Source organism: Neolamprologus multifasciatus, chromosome 5 (genome assembly GCF_963576455.1).
Source record: "Neolamprologus multifasciatus chromosome 5, fNeoMul1.2, whole genome shotgun sequence".
NCBI classification, from domain to species: domain Eukaryota; kingdom Metazoa; phylum Chordata; class Actinopteri; order Cichliformes; family Cichlidae; genus Neolamprologus; species Neolamprologus multifasciatus.
In genome coordinates, this window is record NC_140443.1 from 22180472 (window position 1) to 22197020 (window position 16549).

The 16549-nt window shown below is 39.7% G+C and overlaps 1 protein-coding gene across 1 annotated transcript; it reads left to right on the top strand.

Annotated features, from left to right (window-relative positions):
• The first annotated feature begins 201 nt into the window (after positions 1–201).
• On the top strand, positions 202–15852 carry espl1 (extra spindle pole bodies like 1, separase). The gene is made up of 32 exons (XM_085158910.1): positions 202–394; positions 538–626; positions 785–1087; positions 1182–1934; positions 2048–2149; positions 2823–2934; positions 3219–3346; positions 3567–3760; positions 3895–4137; positions 4296–4440; positions 4935–5094; positions 5215–5354; positions 6089–6223; positions 6311–6424; positions 6551–6725; positions 6859–6996; positions 7086–7242; positions 7425–7534; positions 7766–8910; positions 9005–9398; positions 9653–9784; positions 10106–10319; positions 10407–10600; positions 10796–10923; positions 11462–11584; positions 11764–11913; positions 12012–12179; positions 12333–12437; positions 12636–12751; positions 12835–12918; positions 13695–13859; positions 15455–15852. Exons 2-32 carry the CDS (start codon positions 546–548, stop codon positions 15654–15656), a joined length of 6510 nt encoding a protein of 2169 aa, XP_085015036.1. The 5' UTR covers positions 202–394; positions 538–545; the 3' UTR covers positions 15657–15852.
• Positions 15853–16549: the final 697 nt, after the last annotated feature.

A 16549-nucleotide genomic window follows, 5' to 3' on the forward strand; every position in this document is an offset into this window, starting at 1 on the left:
TATAATTATTTACAAGCATAAAGTTTAATTACTGCTTATAATATTTTTCTTAATTTAAGATTTTGACAATGAGTTCTCAGTGTGATTTCTGCATTTTTCCGGCTAATGTACGATTTATATGCAGTGAGACTCAATAAAACTACGGTACCCATAACTCATTCTGTTTCCGGCTAAAACGGATGTCTTGTCGGATTGGTCTTCAACGATCTTTTAAAAACAGTGAGCGGGGGAGTAAATTCTGTGAGAGAAAAGCGGCGGACATTGATAGTAATTTTTTTTTAACGTACACTATTAAAAACAACATTACACTATTGTGGAAATGTTGCTTATTGCGGGCAGCTAAAAACCTGTTTATCTACACACAAAAAACATTTTTAAAGACGTCGACCTTCAAGTAAGTCGCAGTAACTGTTCTCGGTTAAAATTCTGTTATAGCGTCATAGTGTATTGACGTTGTTGCTAACGCTAACTAGGCTAGCCACTGTATTGAAGTTTAAGTTATCTTTTATTTACTCTTGGCTAACGTGTTTTCCACAGCTGTCGTCATGAAGTGTTTAAAGGTGGACGAATACATCAAGCGGACTGCTTCCGTGAGAGAAACGGAACTTTTATTCCACGAACTCGAGGTTGGGTTTATTAAGAAGAATACTATTAACTTTAGAATTCACGTTAAATTGCTAGTCTGACACAAGCTGTTAATGTACCTATGTTAATCCATTATTAATTGCCTCTACGTTCTCGATTTGAAAGCTGGATTTATTTATGTATGGTCTTTATTTTGCAGAATTATGTAAAGGGTAAGCCCGGGCTTCAGGGTCGCACACTGTGTGACCGGATCATCAGAGCTTGTAACCATCAACTTGGAGTTGGAGGCCTTGACTTGGAGCACATCGCTCAGTTGGTGAAGCTGATGGAGCTTTCTCTTCATGGCTATGACATCTTTGCAGCACTTGTGCTTCAGAGCAACCCCTTATACATGGAAAAGATTGTTTTCCATATTGTCAAAAAGCTAAGCAGCATAGAAGTTCACACTCTGTGCAGCCACATAGCTGGACTACTTTACAGTCGTCTTTCTAAAGCCCAACAGGTATGCGTTGCTTTCTCTACAAGAGTATCTTGTGAAGTATGTCTGACATTGAGTTGAAAAATTAATACTTTAACAAGATTTGTATTTTCTGTAGGATGAAGAAGACTACTGTGTTCTTGTGAGGAGCTGTTTTTCCGTGCTGTGGAACGGACTATGTGCTGCCAAAGACAAGAAAATCTTAAATCCTCAAGACAAACTGCGCTGCCAGATGCAGGCTTTGAGCTTTCTTTTGCTTTTGGACACTGAAAATGCAACTCCATCTCTGCCTAAAGCTGTTGTATACATTGAAGATATCATCACTGAATTTGAGAGTAGCTGTGGAGTGATGACAAAGGAGGATACCTCCATTCTTCTACAGGAAATGAACACACTTTTTAACACATGTTGGACTGGTGATCAAGACTCTGACGGGGATGGCTCAAAGCAGCGTGCAGCGTCACGTTTTTATGTGCTTTCTGAAATGGTGCTGATTATATTGAAGGTGCTGTGTAAGGCTGGCCACCACAGGCTGGCTTCCTCCTTCCTGAGTGAAATTGAGAGAAAGGCCTCAGAGTTTCTTAGCTGCCAGTGTACAGCAGTGGTGCTTGCCAAATGGGGAGTAATGATTCATTCAACAGTGAAAGCAGGTGATGAGGCTCGCCAGGCTTTAACAGAGTGTGCTAGGGCCGTGAGATCAGTCTCTGGTAACCTGGGTGACAGAGAAGGTCATGCACTTCTGGAAGGGTGCAGCTTTGTTGTGTGGGCTGTCGACAGTGGGTATGACAAGGGTTTAAGTGGACCGGTGCTACTGGCTTTGTTTTCTTTTTTTGAGGAACACCAAGAGTGCGTAATGAGGATACTAAACAAGGTTAGCATTGCCTCTGACGAGTCAAAATAGGTTGAAGTTTGGAAGAACAGACTTTTACCTGATTATAAGTGCTTTTCTTTTTTTCTTTTTCTTTTTTACATTTATTTTTTCAGAACTTGTCATGCCAGGCCGAGTGCAGCAGACTACAGAAGTCGCTTTGCTTCAGTATTTACAAAGGCTTTGAGTTTGCCTACGAGAGCATGCTTGCATCTGAGGTAAGTAGGGATGGATAGAGTGACAACATAACATTGTTTTGATTATGTTTTTCAAGGAAAGTAACAAAACTAAGACCCAACTAGATATTTTCTCTTATAATTACATTGTGCTGTTAATAACTTTCTTTTGCTCTTCTTCTTTTACTGTTGTTGTTTTGTTGTTGTTGATTTTGTTTTTTAATTTAGCAAAGAAGAAAGAGGGAAAAAAATATGTACTTTGTCTGCCAATACTTATACCAGTATGCAGTTAGAGCTGTGGTTCTCTAACTGTGGGGATTAGTGGGGATTAGAGCCACTGCAGGAGGGGCATGGATGACCAGGGAAAAATATAGAATGATTTTGATCTTTTTATATATATATATATTCTCTTAAACTGAACTTGGAAAGTTCTTGCTTTATAGCTCTTTTAAAAAAACAACAAAACAAACAAAAAAAAAACATTTTGGTAAACAAATTCAAAAAGAGAAAGCTGCTTGTTAACCACTGTTATAGATAATAGAATTGTTCTGGTTTATTACTGTTTGACTTGTGCATGCGCATACAGTCAAAAGTGTTTCTGTAGATGATGAGGACGGTGTTGGCAAAACTGAAAAATCATATATTTCTGTGTTGTTGTTTTTTTCAGTTCTGATTGTACTTGGTTTAACTGTTGGTTGTGATTTGTTGTACGTAGCTGGAGGACAGTGACACACTGGAAAGAGTGCTGCTTTACTGCCAAGCCACAGATGGACTGATGATGACAGAACTGCATAAACTGTCTAGTGAAAACCTTGTCATCAAAGCAGGTGATTTTCTGTTATTAATGTTGTCATTTCACTTGAAATGAAATTATATGAAAGGGTTCCTTAAATTATACCATACTTTAGATAGAAGGATTTTTCCTGACGCGCATAAATGAAACATCAAGTAACAAAACTGCTTTTAAAGAATATAATTACATGAAAGTTTTGTTGACTTTCTTTTGTCTCTAGCTCAAATAAGAAATACCATAAGGTAAATAGTTCAGTTTATTTGGTCAGGGTTTTTGTGACTTTTTTTATTTGTCATTTTGTGTTCATGTGTCTTCTAGTAATTGCTGTGAGCAACTTGGCTTGTGGGTTGTACAACAGACGTCTCTATGACAAAGCCTTTATCCTAGTTGAAATCCTCTGCAGGGATCTGTGCAAAAATTGCCCTGCCTCTCTCTCTGTGGATAGGGTAAGTGTTCTTTAATGATTGTGTAATCTTATATCTCTGGTCATATTTTGTAGTGAGGCACAGCTAGGGGGAAATTTGGGGGTTTATGACTAACATTGGTATGCAGACTGCAGCAGTTGGTTTACGAATGAAACCAACATAACGTATGGGAAATTTATTATGTTTGCTAAATATTTGGAGTACTTTCTTTAAAAAGTCTGTTTTTACGGTTTGTGAACAGTTGAGCCGGCCCTTCATGTTGGCTGTGCAAACTTCACGGCGGACTGGGCAGTATGATCGAGCTCTGGACTGGGTGATCCTGTGGCTGAAGGCTTTGGGGGACAAAATCACTGCTCACATGACTGAACCTGTATCGCTGTGGGTGAAAACAAAGACTGATGCAGCATGTAATTCTGAAGGAGACATTAGGCTCAGGTACCAACAAGGACTAATGAAGTGACTTTTATTGTATGCTTGTCTTAAATTTGTCTTTTCTAACAATATTAAATGAGTAGAATATTGATTTAAAAAAATAAATGTTTGTTTTGTGTTGGCCATTTCTTGAGCAGGACGTTGCGTGACGGTTTTGGTCCTGATGTACCTGATGAGAATGTAATGCTGCACCTTTTGGAGGAAGAGCTTAGTGCTTACAAGGAGATGCCAGGAGATACAGCCCAGGAACGGTACAACACTCTGTGTGATCTGTTGGATATCTGTCACGAGGAGAGTTCCCATATACATCTGCGGGCTGTTTACCTCTGTGAAATGGCCAAAGTTGTGTGCTTCCAGGATTTCAGTGAACAGACTGACTGGTAAGAACTTTTTTTGCACCAGTTCTAATGAACTCTGGCCCTTGAGAGACAAAACACATTCTTTAGTGTACCACCAAACTGTGTACTTGGGTTATCACCATCTATGGAAAGTAAATGTTTTCTCTGTGCTCATTATGTCATATTATTTGTGTACACAGCTCAGCAGTGGATTTTATTCACGAAGCTCTACGACTTCTTGATGAAGAACCAGAGACTCCAGAGAATGCAGACAAACTGAAGGATGACAAAGCCCATGCTTTGCTATGGCTTTACATCTGCACTTTAGAGAAGAACCTTCAGGAGGTGAGCGCTGTGTCATCAATCATCTGCTTGTTTTTGTGGATTGCTGTTGTTTGTTTGCACAAAGGTGTGAGAAGGAGTAAAACTGAAAGTGTAAAGTCCAGTTTGCATAGTGGCAGCCATGAGAGGTTATTTAGAGGTCCCTATGAATGGGAAGAGAGACATATATTTTAATTTTAAGTGAGCTGTGTATGGAATCAGCAGTTGAGTCCAGTAAAGACCAGACATCAAAGTCTGATGGCTTTGTCCCGAAATACTTTTTAAAAGCTTTATACTCTGCATGTGCACGTGCACAGTTTCATGATATGTTTCACGAACATAAGTGGCTAAGCTGTTTCCCAGTTCAGCAGTCGATTGGCTCTTTAGAGAAGGACAGCAGCCATATTAGCTTGCCTCCTCGTTTTATGTAATGTTTCTGGTGTTAGTTTGATACTTCTTATTTGTTTGTGTTTGGATTAATTGTTGTTTGTTTTTTTTTTTCTTTTTTTTTTAACCAGGCCATTGATAGTGACAGAAAAAGGAAAGAGCTGCGTGAGCAGACACAGTGTGTGACCAATTCCATAGGAAACAATGATTTTGATTATGAAGACAAGCAGAAAACACAGGACAGTATTCTGGTTTATGAAGGGCTGCATTTCAACCTGACTGCAGAGCACAGTAAGAAACTTTTTTTTTCCCCGTCAGTCAAATCTAAACTGATTATTGTTTGTTACTGGATATGTTTGTGTGATATTTACAGCCCTCTTTTTTTTTTTTCTTGTATTTTTTTGTCTTCAGAGTTGTGTCAGCCGTTGGAAAGCGCTTTGGATATTTGGACCACTATTTTTCAGAGTGAAGCCCTGCCTTCTGTCAGAGAGCCAAAAGAGACGTGTCGCTCCATTGGTGTGACTGCATCACTGTTCAGACTCATGGGAAAGGTAACAGCACAGGATGTGTAAAATGTTTTCTTTATGCTCCGTTTTGCTAATATCAGTCATTCTAGAAGCACATTTTGCCACTTGGTAACCACTTTCAAACACTCTTTGGCACTTTAACGCTTATCAGAATCAACTGTATTGTCACTTGGATACAAGTATGATGTATATCTACCAGTCAAATTTTATTAAACCACATTTAAAAGGAAAAAAAAAAGTCTCTCTATGCATTTAACTTTGGGTTTTTTTTGTTGTTGTTTTTTTTTATTGTACAAATAGATTCTGAGCTTTTATATAACCATGAAATGTAAATTTTAAGTTTGTCATTGAGATCATTTTAATGAATTGCTGAACCTTTTAAAGCTGGATTTGGATACAGTAAAACCAAATCAATGAAAAATTAATTGGTTGAACGTGTTTTTGTTTTTTTTGTTTTGTTTTTTTTATTTGAAGCTGCACTGCAAGTAATGGTATGTTTGCTGTGTTGCAAGAATATTCACTGACCATGTTGGGCCATTAATCCAGTTTTCATTAAAATTGCAATTTTTGTTTCCAGCAAGTTATCTAAACACCAATTCATCCACTTAAAAAAAAAAAAGAAGACAAAAAAAGACATGATTGAATCCTTTTTGTGTGTTAAATAATAATTATGTTAAATAGTTATGATCTCAAACTTTACCAGAATAAGTGTATGTCCAGAGAGATTTCTTGTAACTGTTTGGTTTTCTGTTGTTTAGCCTCTCCAGGCTTTGAAGGCTCTCCAGATTTTGACGGACTTCTCAAGGCAACTGGCTGATAACGAGGCCTGTGCCAGCTCGCTCATTCATTCAGCCAGTATTCTTCTTGATTTGGGCTCCACAGAACTGGCGCAGGTAATGCATGCTGTTTAGTAACCTTTCTTACTTTATATGCTTTCGTTTAATAAGAGGCAATATCCAAATGCACCATATTGTTTTTAGACACAGCTAGACCAAGTGGAATCAGTTCTCCCAAGTAACACAGCAGAGGGATCTTCATCCTTGTCCTTACTGGCAATCCTGGTGAAAGCTCAATGCCATTACAACAATGGGCAGGTATGTAGCATTCTTCACATTAATCCACTGATTTTGATTTTCCTAAAACATATTATTCTTGCAAGTTATCATTGTTGGCGGGGTTTTGTCTTTTAATTGCCCTTCTTGTGTTTGCTCCCATTTCAGATTGACTGTGGACTTCACTGCCTTATTGAAGTGCTGAAGGAACTAAAAAATCAGCAGAAACAGTCAAAAAGCTGGTACTTGCTGCGTGCACGGACTCTGCAAACATGCGCTTCTTTTTTGAGCATAGATGCAGCTCTGCTTCCCCAAGTTCAGAAAAATCTTATAATGGAACAAGGTTAGAAGCACTTGCAACTCTTTCTTGAGCCAGATGGCCTTGTGTGTTTTTAATTTTGCATTGTTAGAATATGGCGAAGAAGTTTTCACCTATAGTATAATCAGGTAAGGAGCTGTGTGTATGTATCTCTTAGGTATAAGTACTTCAGATGGTGCCCTGTATGAGAGCCTAAAGCTTCTTTGCAGCCTTCTGGTCACTTTGGTGGGAAAGGGCCTCTATGGGACTACCACCAGCAGCAACAGTAGCACAAACGTGGCTTTCATCAACCAGGGTATGTTTGTCCCTCATTCTGAAAGTCATCGGTGCTTGTTTTGCATCTTGTAACTGTCTTCCCATTCCCTTCTTATCCCCTATGAGCAGGAGATAACCTGGCACTTAAGTGGCAGCTGCTTGCAGAACTGCTAAACTGTTCTAAGAAGATGGTGTCTGTGAGGAGCGACTGCGGGGCCATTAATGACGCCAGACTACAGTGTCTAGAAGCCTTGAAACTGGCCATAAAACTTCAAACACTCAGCCAGTATGTACATGGTAGTGAGTTAAAATGCAGTTTTTATGAGATATTTGTCTATATGCTTGTCTACATTGGTGATGTTAATGTATTGAAGTGACATTTTTATTGTGGCTTGTTTTTTTTTACACTGAGCACAGTAAAATATGAATTCCTGTTAACAGTGTTTTATTTTGTTGTTTGTTTTGTAGATGTTCCGAGTTGCTGGTGATAAAAGCTGAGTTGGAGCTGATGCAGGGAGAAAAAGATGAAAGTAGAACTGATTTGGACATCGTCAGAAATCTTCTGGAGCGCTCCACAGGTCTGTAAATGTATAGCTCCGTCACATGGGGCCAGATGTTACTTTAATAGTGTTGACTACCAAAAAAAAGGTAATGATATGATCACAACTGAAATGTTGCTTTTCATGTTATTGAGTCACAATAGACAATGAGACTGGACTTACCAGAGGCCACGTGAAATTATAAAATATGTTGCAAGGTTGTTGTTTTGTTTTGTAACTTTTTTTTTTTTCTCTTTTGTTTTCCCAAAGATTTTTCTGATCAGGTGCAGAGGGCTGAAGTGAAAATCAAGCCAAGGAAAGGTCGTCCTGTCCAGAGACCTCAGTCTCCTCTTCCAACCATAGAGGATGATCTCAAGGACATCTTGAGCACCAGGTGGACCTCCAAAGAGCCTATAGTGAAGGATCTGTCCGGCTCTCCACCTCTCAAAGCCCTGCCTCACCGCTGGCTGTCGTCACTGACCCATGAACCTGAATGTCAGTGCCCTTGCTGCTCCGAACCCTGTCTAGGCCGTGCCACTGCTCGCTGGGCAGCTGCACAAGCTGATCTGCTTCTTCAGCTGGATCCGAATGACACCAGTGTCAGCTCCAAACTTCAATGGGCAACATTATCCCGCTCTAAGACTGTTACTGCCAAACTTGGAGTAAAATTGGCTAAACTCTTCCCTCTGTACGATACTGGCAAGATTATTTCTAAACCCTCCCTAATGCAGGATATAGTTGGCCGTGTTTATCTGCACATGGCTTTGTCTGGGGTAGATCCGAGCCTTACCAAGGTCTGTGCTATATGGAAAATACTGGAAGCTGGGTTAGCTTTTGTTGAGTCTACACCTTCTCCAATGCTAAGGCCTGTGAGAGCAGGCCTAATGACAGCCAAAGCCATTGCATCCTTGATAAGCTTGGCTGCCAAAAACGAATGCACTCCTGAGGAGCTCTTCTCAAAAGCTTGGACTTGGAATATGCCGAAAGAGGGCAAAGACCTGAAATCAGAACAGAAAACTGATCCTCCTGCATCTGTACTGAAAAAATCTAAAGACGTCATTAAAAACTCAGTTACTGCTGATCCAAAAAAGGAGGCAAAGAAGACCAGGTCTGTCAAACCTAAGATTCGAGTCACAAGCTCCTCAACAAAAGAAAAGAGTCAGGTTCCTATCACACCAGTAACTGTAAAGTCTTATCCTTTTGTTAAAGAGCTCAGCTCTTATGACTTCAACACAGCGGTACCTACTTTGGCCCTTACTCCTGTACAGAAGGTAAGATGCCCTGCTTCAGCGCAGAAACCATCAAGGACTGCTCCTAAGGTACAGTTTCATGTGTATGAAGAGTTGTCTCCAGTTCAAGGCAAAGCTCAGCCTGTGCCTGCTGCTCCTAAACGAACAAAGAAATCCCGTTTCAAGGTAAGCATCTAATGATGTGAGGTTTTATTATTTCATGATGTGCACTCCAATTTTATGCAAAAATAAGAAAAATGTCTTTAAATTTTAATTATAGGTGGAATTTAGTGATGAAAGCGACTCAGAGGCTAATGCGCAGGCAGAGCCCAAAGTAAAAGCTGAAGCCTCTAAGACACGAACAACTGCTAGGAGAGCTGGCCACAATACCAAAACAACCCCAGATGCACCTGCAGAGAAGGTTCCCCCCAAGAGGCAGGTTAGAGGGAAAAAAAGCACCGTGGTTCCTCGTGCTGCTTCTTCTGAGGACGAGACATTGGTCTGTCGGCCTGGTTCAACAAGAAGAACCAGAAAACAAGTTTCCGCAGATGCTGTGGAGGAACCAGACACAATGAGGACCATTGAGGAGGAAACTCCAGAAATTCTGGACATGAGCATTGAACAACTTAGGACATCAGATGCTGAGGACAATTCAGCTGCAAGTAAAGATAACAGTATGTATTTTGTGCACATTTTGGAACTTAAAAAAAAATCTACATGTCAGTCATTCACATGTATTGCTGTTTTGTTTTTAAATTACATCAGTGAATTCAGATTACAGAGAAGTTTCTCCCTAACTCTCTTGTCAGCAAAGTGCGTAGTTCTAGTTTTCACAACATTTACTTGAGGAACAAATATCTGCAAGGAAATACAAATATCCATAGTGGTCACTATAGTCTCTAACAGAATATCTTGACTGTTTCTCTAGACGTGGATTTTGAGGTGCTGCGGAGGGATATGTGTGGTAATCTGGAGAGAGATGAGCTGTTTGTTCTCAGAAGCAGAGGTCATCTGAGAGAGAATGCACAAATCCACCTCTCTCATGCAGACAGCAGGCCAGGTGAGCCAAAATCAGATGATGCAGTATTAATAATGGACTGGATTTATACTTGTATCTTATGATTGGGTGCCAGCAAAAGGAAAACAATGTAAAATGAGTTCAAGTACTATAAAGGAAGGGTTGCTTTATAAAGTAAAACAAAGGCTATGATACCTCGACTGTAAACCAGATTTGTACGTTAACACGGTTTTTAAGTTTTAAAATGTAATTATCTGATCCAAAGTGTCAAAGAAGGACCACAACAATAGAAAAATAAACATGGAAGTTATATATTAGATGTGGAGTTCCTAATGAAGTTTCATCCTTAACATCTTTTTTCAGACAATCTCACTTTGGAGGATGTTCAGTCATTGCTCCGTTCAGCGTGGTTGACTCTTCAGCACTTCCCCCCTCCCACTCTTTATCCGACCCTGTGTGCTCTTTTGGCCTTGACTATGGGACAGCAAAACTCTATAACCACAGCAATGCTACATAGCCATTCTGTGGGCATCACAAGTCGGCATCGCACAATCAGGCATATAGCCAGTTGTCTCAAGTAAGCACCTGTAATATGAAGTGTCAATTTATGATTTTCCACTCATGACATTCTATTTTCTGATACCTGTCATTTCTATTGTAATAGAAAGCTGAAAAAGGCTTCCAGTGAGCTGGAGGACAAGATTCATACTCTGAGTCTGAATGAGCTCACTCAGACTGTGTGTGAACAGAGGCTGACTCAGATGGAGAACATCTTTTCATTCCCAACAGCTGACCCCTCGACTTTTCCAGAGACCCACGGCCAAGAGTTTATCCAACAAATCCAGCACCTTCCTTCAGGTAGAATAATACTTTCTTTGATTTCTCTTGCTACCCTGACAGCAGTGAGCGTCTTCTTTTTTAGCATCCATAACCCAACTATGTCAGAATCTTTAGCATTTGAAAGGCTAAGCTAAGTAAAAGCAGAATTTGCATTATCAATGTGACCTAAATAACATCATTTGACAGTTTCTCTGTCTATACTTTCTGTTTTAGGAGTGACGGCATGTGTGATGTCTGTAATGGGAGTCAAACCAGGAGAAATGGGCAACAGCATCATGCTGACACGTCTGGAGAAAAGTTCTGCTTCTGTCACAGTTTATATTGACACATCTAAACAAAAGGTGAAGGTTTTCAGCAGACTGTTGATCTATTTTTTTCCGTTAAAGCAAATACATTTACAGTTAATGCAAAATGAAAATGTAAACTAACATAGTTTTTACCTCTTAGCCATAAAAAGACTGATGGGGTATTACCACCCAACTTTGTGAACACAATAACATGAACAAGGAGACGTAGGATTTTTATACCATAAGTGTATCTATTAAAAATCTCAGACAACTTTTAATCTCGTCAACGTCAGAGGTCAAGTTTTCTAAAAATCTTGTGAATGCAATAGCTTAAGAAAGAAGTCACTTAGGATTTTCACATTTATAGCATAGGTGCATCTACTAGGGAGCTTAAATCTAGAAACAATCAAGTAAGGGAATTTTATTACTGTCATAATCTGATGCCTGAATTTAAATACTTTGTTTGGTTCTGTGACTTCATGCCTCAGTCGTGACACTCAACAGCACCCAGTGCTTTGTCCAGCTTTGTTTATAAGACCCTTAAATCATATTTTTAACAGATAATGACTAACTTTGACTTTCTGTTGTGCAGCATCCCATTAGCCAGTTAGTCCAGGAGATGGATAGTATTCTGGTCGAGCAGAAGGTTGTGAGCTGTGTGTCTGAGAAAGCCAAGTGGTGGGAGGGCCGCAGGACTCTCGACTCTCGAGTTGAGGTAAGTATTACAGATAAATGATGTTGCTGGACTTCATAGTGCCTGCATTATTCACGTACTTTTGTTAAACAGTCATTTAGACCAAAAAGTGTCATGGAAACAAAATTTCTATGAGCAATGTGAATTGCTGTTTTAGAGTGTTCTTTTAAAGTGGAAACATTTTGCTATCTCACCTTCAGCAACTCTTGAAGGACATGGAGAGGTTGCTTGGATGCTGGAGAACCTTCCTTCTACCCCTTTCACTGGATGCTGAGCTTTCCAAACAGACCCAACACCTTTACAAGGCATTATCTGCAAGAAGAGTGCCAGTGCAAGAAGAGATGTTGAAGGTGGTGTTTTTTTGTTTGTTTTTGTTTCATTTCTATGGATCTTTAACATCAGGTTCTAATCGATTATTCTGACCACTAATGCCTCTGACTTGTCTTAGGTTCTGCTTTCTGCATCTCCTGTGCTATCTGAAGACGATTTGAAAAGATTCACTCTAGGAGTTTCTCCACAGTGGGACACTGAGTGTGATCAGCTTCTTCACACTGCTGTGTCCCAGCTCTTACAGAGGGATGAGCCCCGAAATCACGTGGTTCTAATCCTTGACAAGGTTGGTTTCATCATCTCTGTGAAATACTGGATTCACTTTTATAGCTAATGCAGGCATGTGTGTCACTAAGAGTTGAAAAACATCACTGCAATGTATCACTTGTAAGAAGACAAAGTATTTGCTGCTTATCAGCTTTTGTGCTTTTTGCTGCAGTACCTTCAGAAGTTGCCGTGGGAGAGCATTCCCCTCTTAAAGTCTAGCTCTGTAAGTCGGATGCCTTCTCTGCACTCGCTGCTTGGACTGAGCATTCAAAAAGAGGTATGATTAAGCTCTATAACTGTCAGGTAGGACTCATACATGTATGTTAAGGTGTTTAACATTCACACCTCTCATTAACTGCAATGCTAATAAAGACATTCCCATGCTGTCAAGGATTAATGCAAAGTGTCTGTATTGCTAATGAAATAGTTGATTTCAATAGTCGCAATGTTATCCTTATTTCAATCATTCTTTTAGACTGACTCCGAGTCTATTTTGAGGCGTGGTGTGGATGCAAAGAAAGTGTTTTATGTGCTCGATCCTGATGACAATTTAGGAAACTCCCAGGAGCGTTTCAAAGACTGGTTTTGCAGGTGAGACTGAAACATATCAGTAATTAAGCACAAGTCCATGCATAAATGTTTTTCATCAGTTCAGTTTTCTATTCTCATCAAAGTAAACCGGACTGGGAAGGAGTGTGTGGAGCTGCACCTGCCTTGGGCCGACTAGAAGAAGCTGTTGCTACAAAAGACGTCTACATGTGAGTTTCAGTTTTTCAAGTAAAAATTAACTACAGATTCAAACCCCTTTATTGTTTGAACATTTTTCTCTCTTCAAGATTCACTTTAAAATTCTTAAAAAAAAAAAAGGTCTCCCTTAAAAACGCATCAAAACCAATAATGTCAACCTGAATGAACTACATATATATACATACTTGTAAAAATTAACTCTGTAAGCAGACCACTAAGCACTGTAATGGACTCCAAGGCACTTCATCACTTGGGTAATACTCTCATCTTGGCAGCATCATGCTATTGGTGTACCTGTCAGGGCTTAAGGGAAAGAGGTTGGGGTGAGAGTTTATCTATTAGTAAAAATAATTCAACCACGGTCTTGTTGGAGTAGCTTGAGGACAAGTCTGCCTGTGTCTGAGTTACCCAGGCAAAGAACGAGTCCAAATCTATGTGTACATAGAGATGTGTACAAAAAGACCCAAAGCTTAATGTGCTACTTTGAGGGCCTTCTGGAGATAAGTAAGGGTCAGTATGCAGAAAGTGAAGGTGTCTGGATGGTGACCCTGAGCTTTACTGTAGATGGTTTACACTGGGACTGATTTCTTAATCAAAAATAAAACTTTCTCTTTGTCAAACATATAATAGTCATTCTATTTTACATAATTAGGGCTTGTTTTTCGTAACATTCAGTTCTGTCATCAGATTTCCATCCATCTTTTTTTACCTTGTATTTCTATTTTTTTTTTTTTTCTGTTCGTTTTGTGAGTTTCACTTTTTTTAATCTGTCTCTCCATGATTTTAGTTATGTGGGCCATGGAGCAGGAGCCCGGTTCCTGGACAGCCAGGCTGTTCTCAAACGGCCGCTGAGGGCAGCATCTCTGCTGTTTGGCTGCAGCAGCGGAGCCCTGGCTGTCCGGGGACAGCAGGAAGGAAATGGCATTGTGCTAAATTACATCATAGCAGGCTGGTAAGATATTTTTGCATTTTCATTCATGTGCAGCTGAATGAAAACTGGATAACGTGATCATATGAAATGCACAGCATTTCCTTTTGATGGCTGAAGCAGTTATAATAGCTGATGTGAAACATTTTTATTGTATGCATTTATTTTTAATGTGTGCACTACAAACAAAGCACTTATGATTACAACCTAAAAACAAAAATTTAAATAAAGAAAAATAAACATAAATAATTTTTTTTTTAATTGCAAGTTTTTGAAACAAACTGTTGTTAACAGAAGGAATATTTGGGAATCTTATGTACAGGGTGGGCCATTTATATAGTACACCGTAATAAAATGGGAATGGTTGGTGATATTAAAGTCCTGTTTGTGGCACATTAGTATATGTGAGGGGGCAAACTCCTCAAGATGGGTGGTGACCATGGTGGCCATTTAGAAGTCGGCCATCTTCTTTGACCCCAAAGATAAAAGTCTAAGGGGGTCAGATCGGGAGACCTTGGGGGCCATTCAACTGGCCCACAACGACCAATCCACTTTCCAGGAAACTGTTCATCTAGGAATGCTTGGACATGGCACCCATAATGTGGTGGTGCACCATCTTGCTGGAAAAACTCAGGGAACGTGCCAGCTTCAGTGCATAAAGAGGGAAACGCGTCATCATGTAGCAATTTCAAATATCCAGTGGCCTTGAGGTTTCCATTGATGAAGAATGGACCCACTATCGTTGTACCCCATATACCACACCAAACCATCACTTTTGTTGTTCCAACAGTCTTGGAGGGATCCATCCATGTGGGTTAGTGTCAGACCAATAGCGGTGGTTTTGTTTGTTAACTTCACCATTCACATAAAAGTTTGCCTCATCACTGAACAAAATCTTCTGCGTGAACTGAGGGTCCAGTTCCAATTTTTGTTTTGCCCATTCTGCAAATTCGGTGCGCCGATCTGGGTCATCCTCATTGAGATGCTGCAGTGTTATGCTGTGGGCTCTTGCTGAATGAAGCTAGGACAGCCACTGATGTTTCTTCATTAGTGACAGTTTTCTTGTGTCCACATTTTGGCAAATCCAACACTGAACCAGTTTCACAAAACTTAGCAAGCAGTTTGTTAACTGTAGCATGGGAGATGGGTGGTCTCATAGGTGTCTTGCATTGAAATCTACTGCAATGACCTGGTTACTGCGTTCACCAGATATCAACACAATTTCGATCCACTCCTCACGTGTTAATCTCCTCGACATGTCAATGGCTGTGAACAAAGAGAAACTTGTAAATAACTCACGAAAGAATAAAGCTACGTTGAAACCAAGCACACCATTGTTTTTCAATAAGTTTGATGTGTCACATGGCCCTCTTCCTCTTGAAAAAAACAAAAGTTGTATCCAAGATGGCCGACTTCTAAATGGCCACCATGGTCACCACCCATCTTGAGGAGTTTGCCCCCTCGCATATACTAATGTGCCACAAACAAGACTTTAATATCACCAACCATTCCCATGTTATTACGGTGTATCCATATAAATGGCCCACTCTGTAGAGTATCTAGTTTGTAACATGTCTTATGGTCATTATCTTTTTGATTTTTTTTTTTGCTTGTTTTAGCCCATTCATCTTGGGAAATCTCTGGGATGTCACAGATCGGGATATTGATCGCTTCACCAAGGCCTTGTTAGAGTCGTGGTTTTCTGCTGGCTCCGGGGCACCGCTCCTCGACTTCATGGGGTCGTCTCGGCAGGCCACTCACTTGAAATATCTGATAGGCTCTGCGCCCGTGGTATACGGCCTGCCAGTGCACTTATCATAGGGAGCCGCTGAGGTGGGTTTTTTTGGGGTTTTTTTTTTTTTGTTTTTAAATGCATTTTGAGTATAACATTATAAAAATAATGTTATATAACCATTGTTTTGATTTTTTTTTGTGTGTGTGTCAATGTTTTAAATAACTTGGGATTTTTTATTTTTTTTTATTCATCATTAATGTATAGAATGAACTCCTTTTTAAAATATAATAAATGTTTTTTCACACAAAATCTGTCGGTGCCCTGTTAATTACGTAAAGACATGAAGCCCAGATCTGTCTCCACAATTATCAGATCTCAATCTCTGGGAGTTGGTTGACCAGGAGATTGGTATGATGGATGTGCAGCAGATAAATCTGCAGCAACTCTGTGATTCTTTCATGTTTAAATGGAATAACATTTCTGAGGAATGTTTCCAGCACTTTGTTGAATCTATGCCACGAAGAGTGAAGGCAGTTCTGAAGGAAAAAGAGGGTCCAACCCAGTACTAGCAATGTTTGTTTAATAAAGTGGCCAATTAGTGTACATTGAACCTGGTGTCTGTGGTACCTGACATATTTACATAAAGCTCTCTACCTTAAACCAATACAAAAAAAGAAGAGTAACAGTATAAAAGTGTTTGACACAAAAAATGTCTTCAGGAAGGAGCCCCCCATAGTCCATCTTCTCGTATCACTGCTGAATGTTTTTCTAGTCGCTGTTTTGAACTTTGCACCCATGGGTCATGCATGGTGTTATTTCTTTGGAATAATTTATTAGTTTTTAACAGCAGTTGGTGGATGTCCACACTTTCTGGGTGCTCTTGCAGTTTTAGTTTTATTTTGTCACAAGCACAAAAAATAAATTTTATATAGAGCCTATATCCAGCAATATTTTTCTTCTTGTTTTGGCCTGAGCAGAT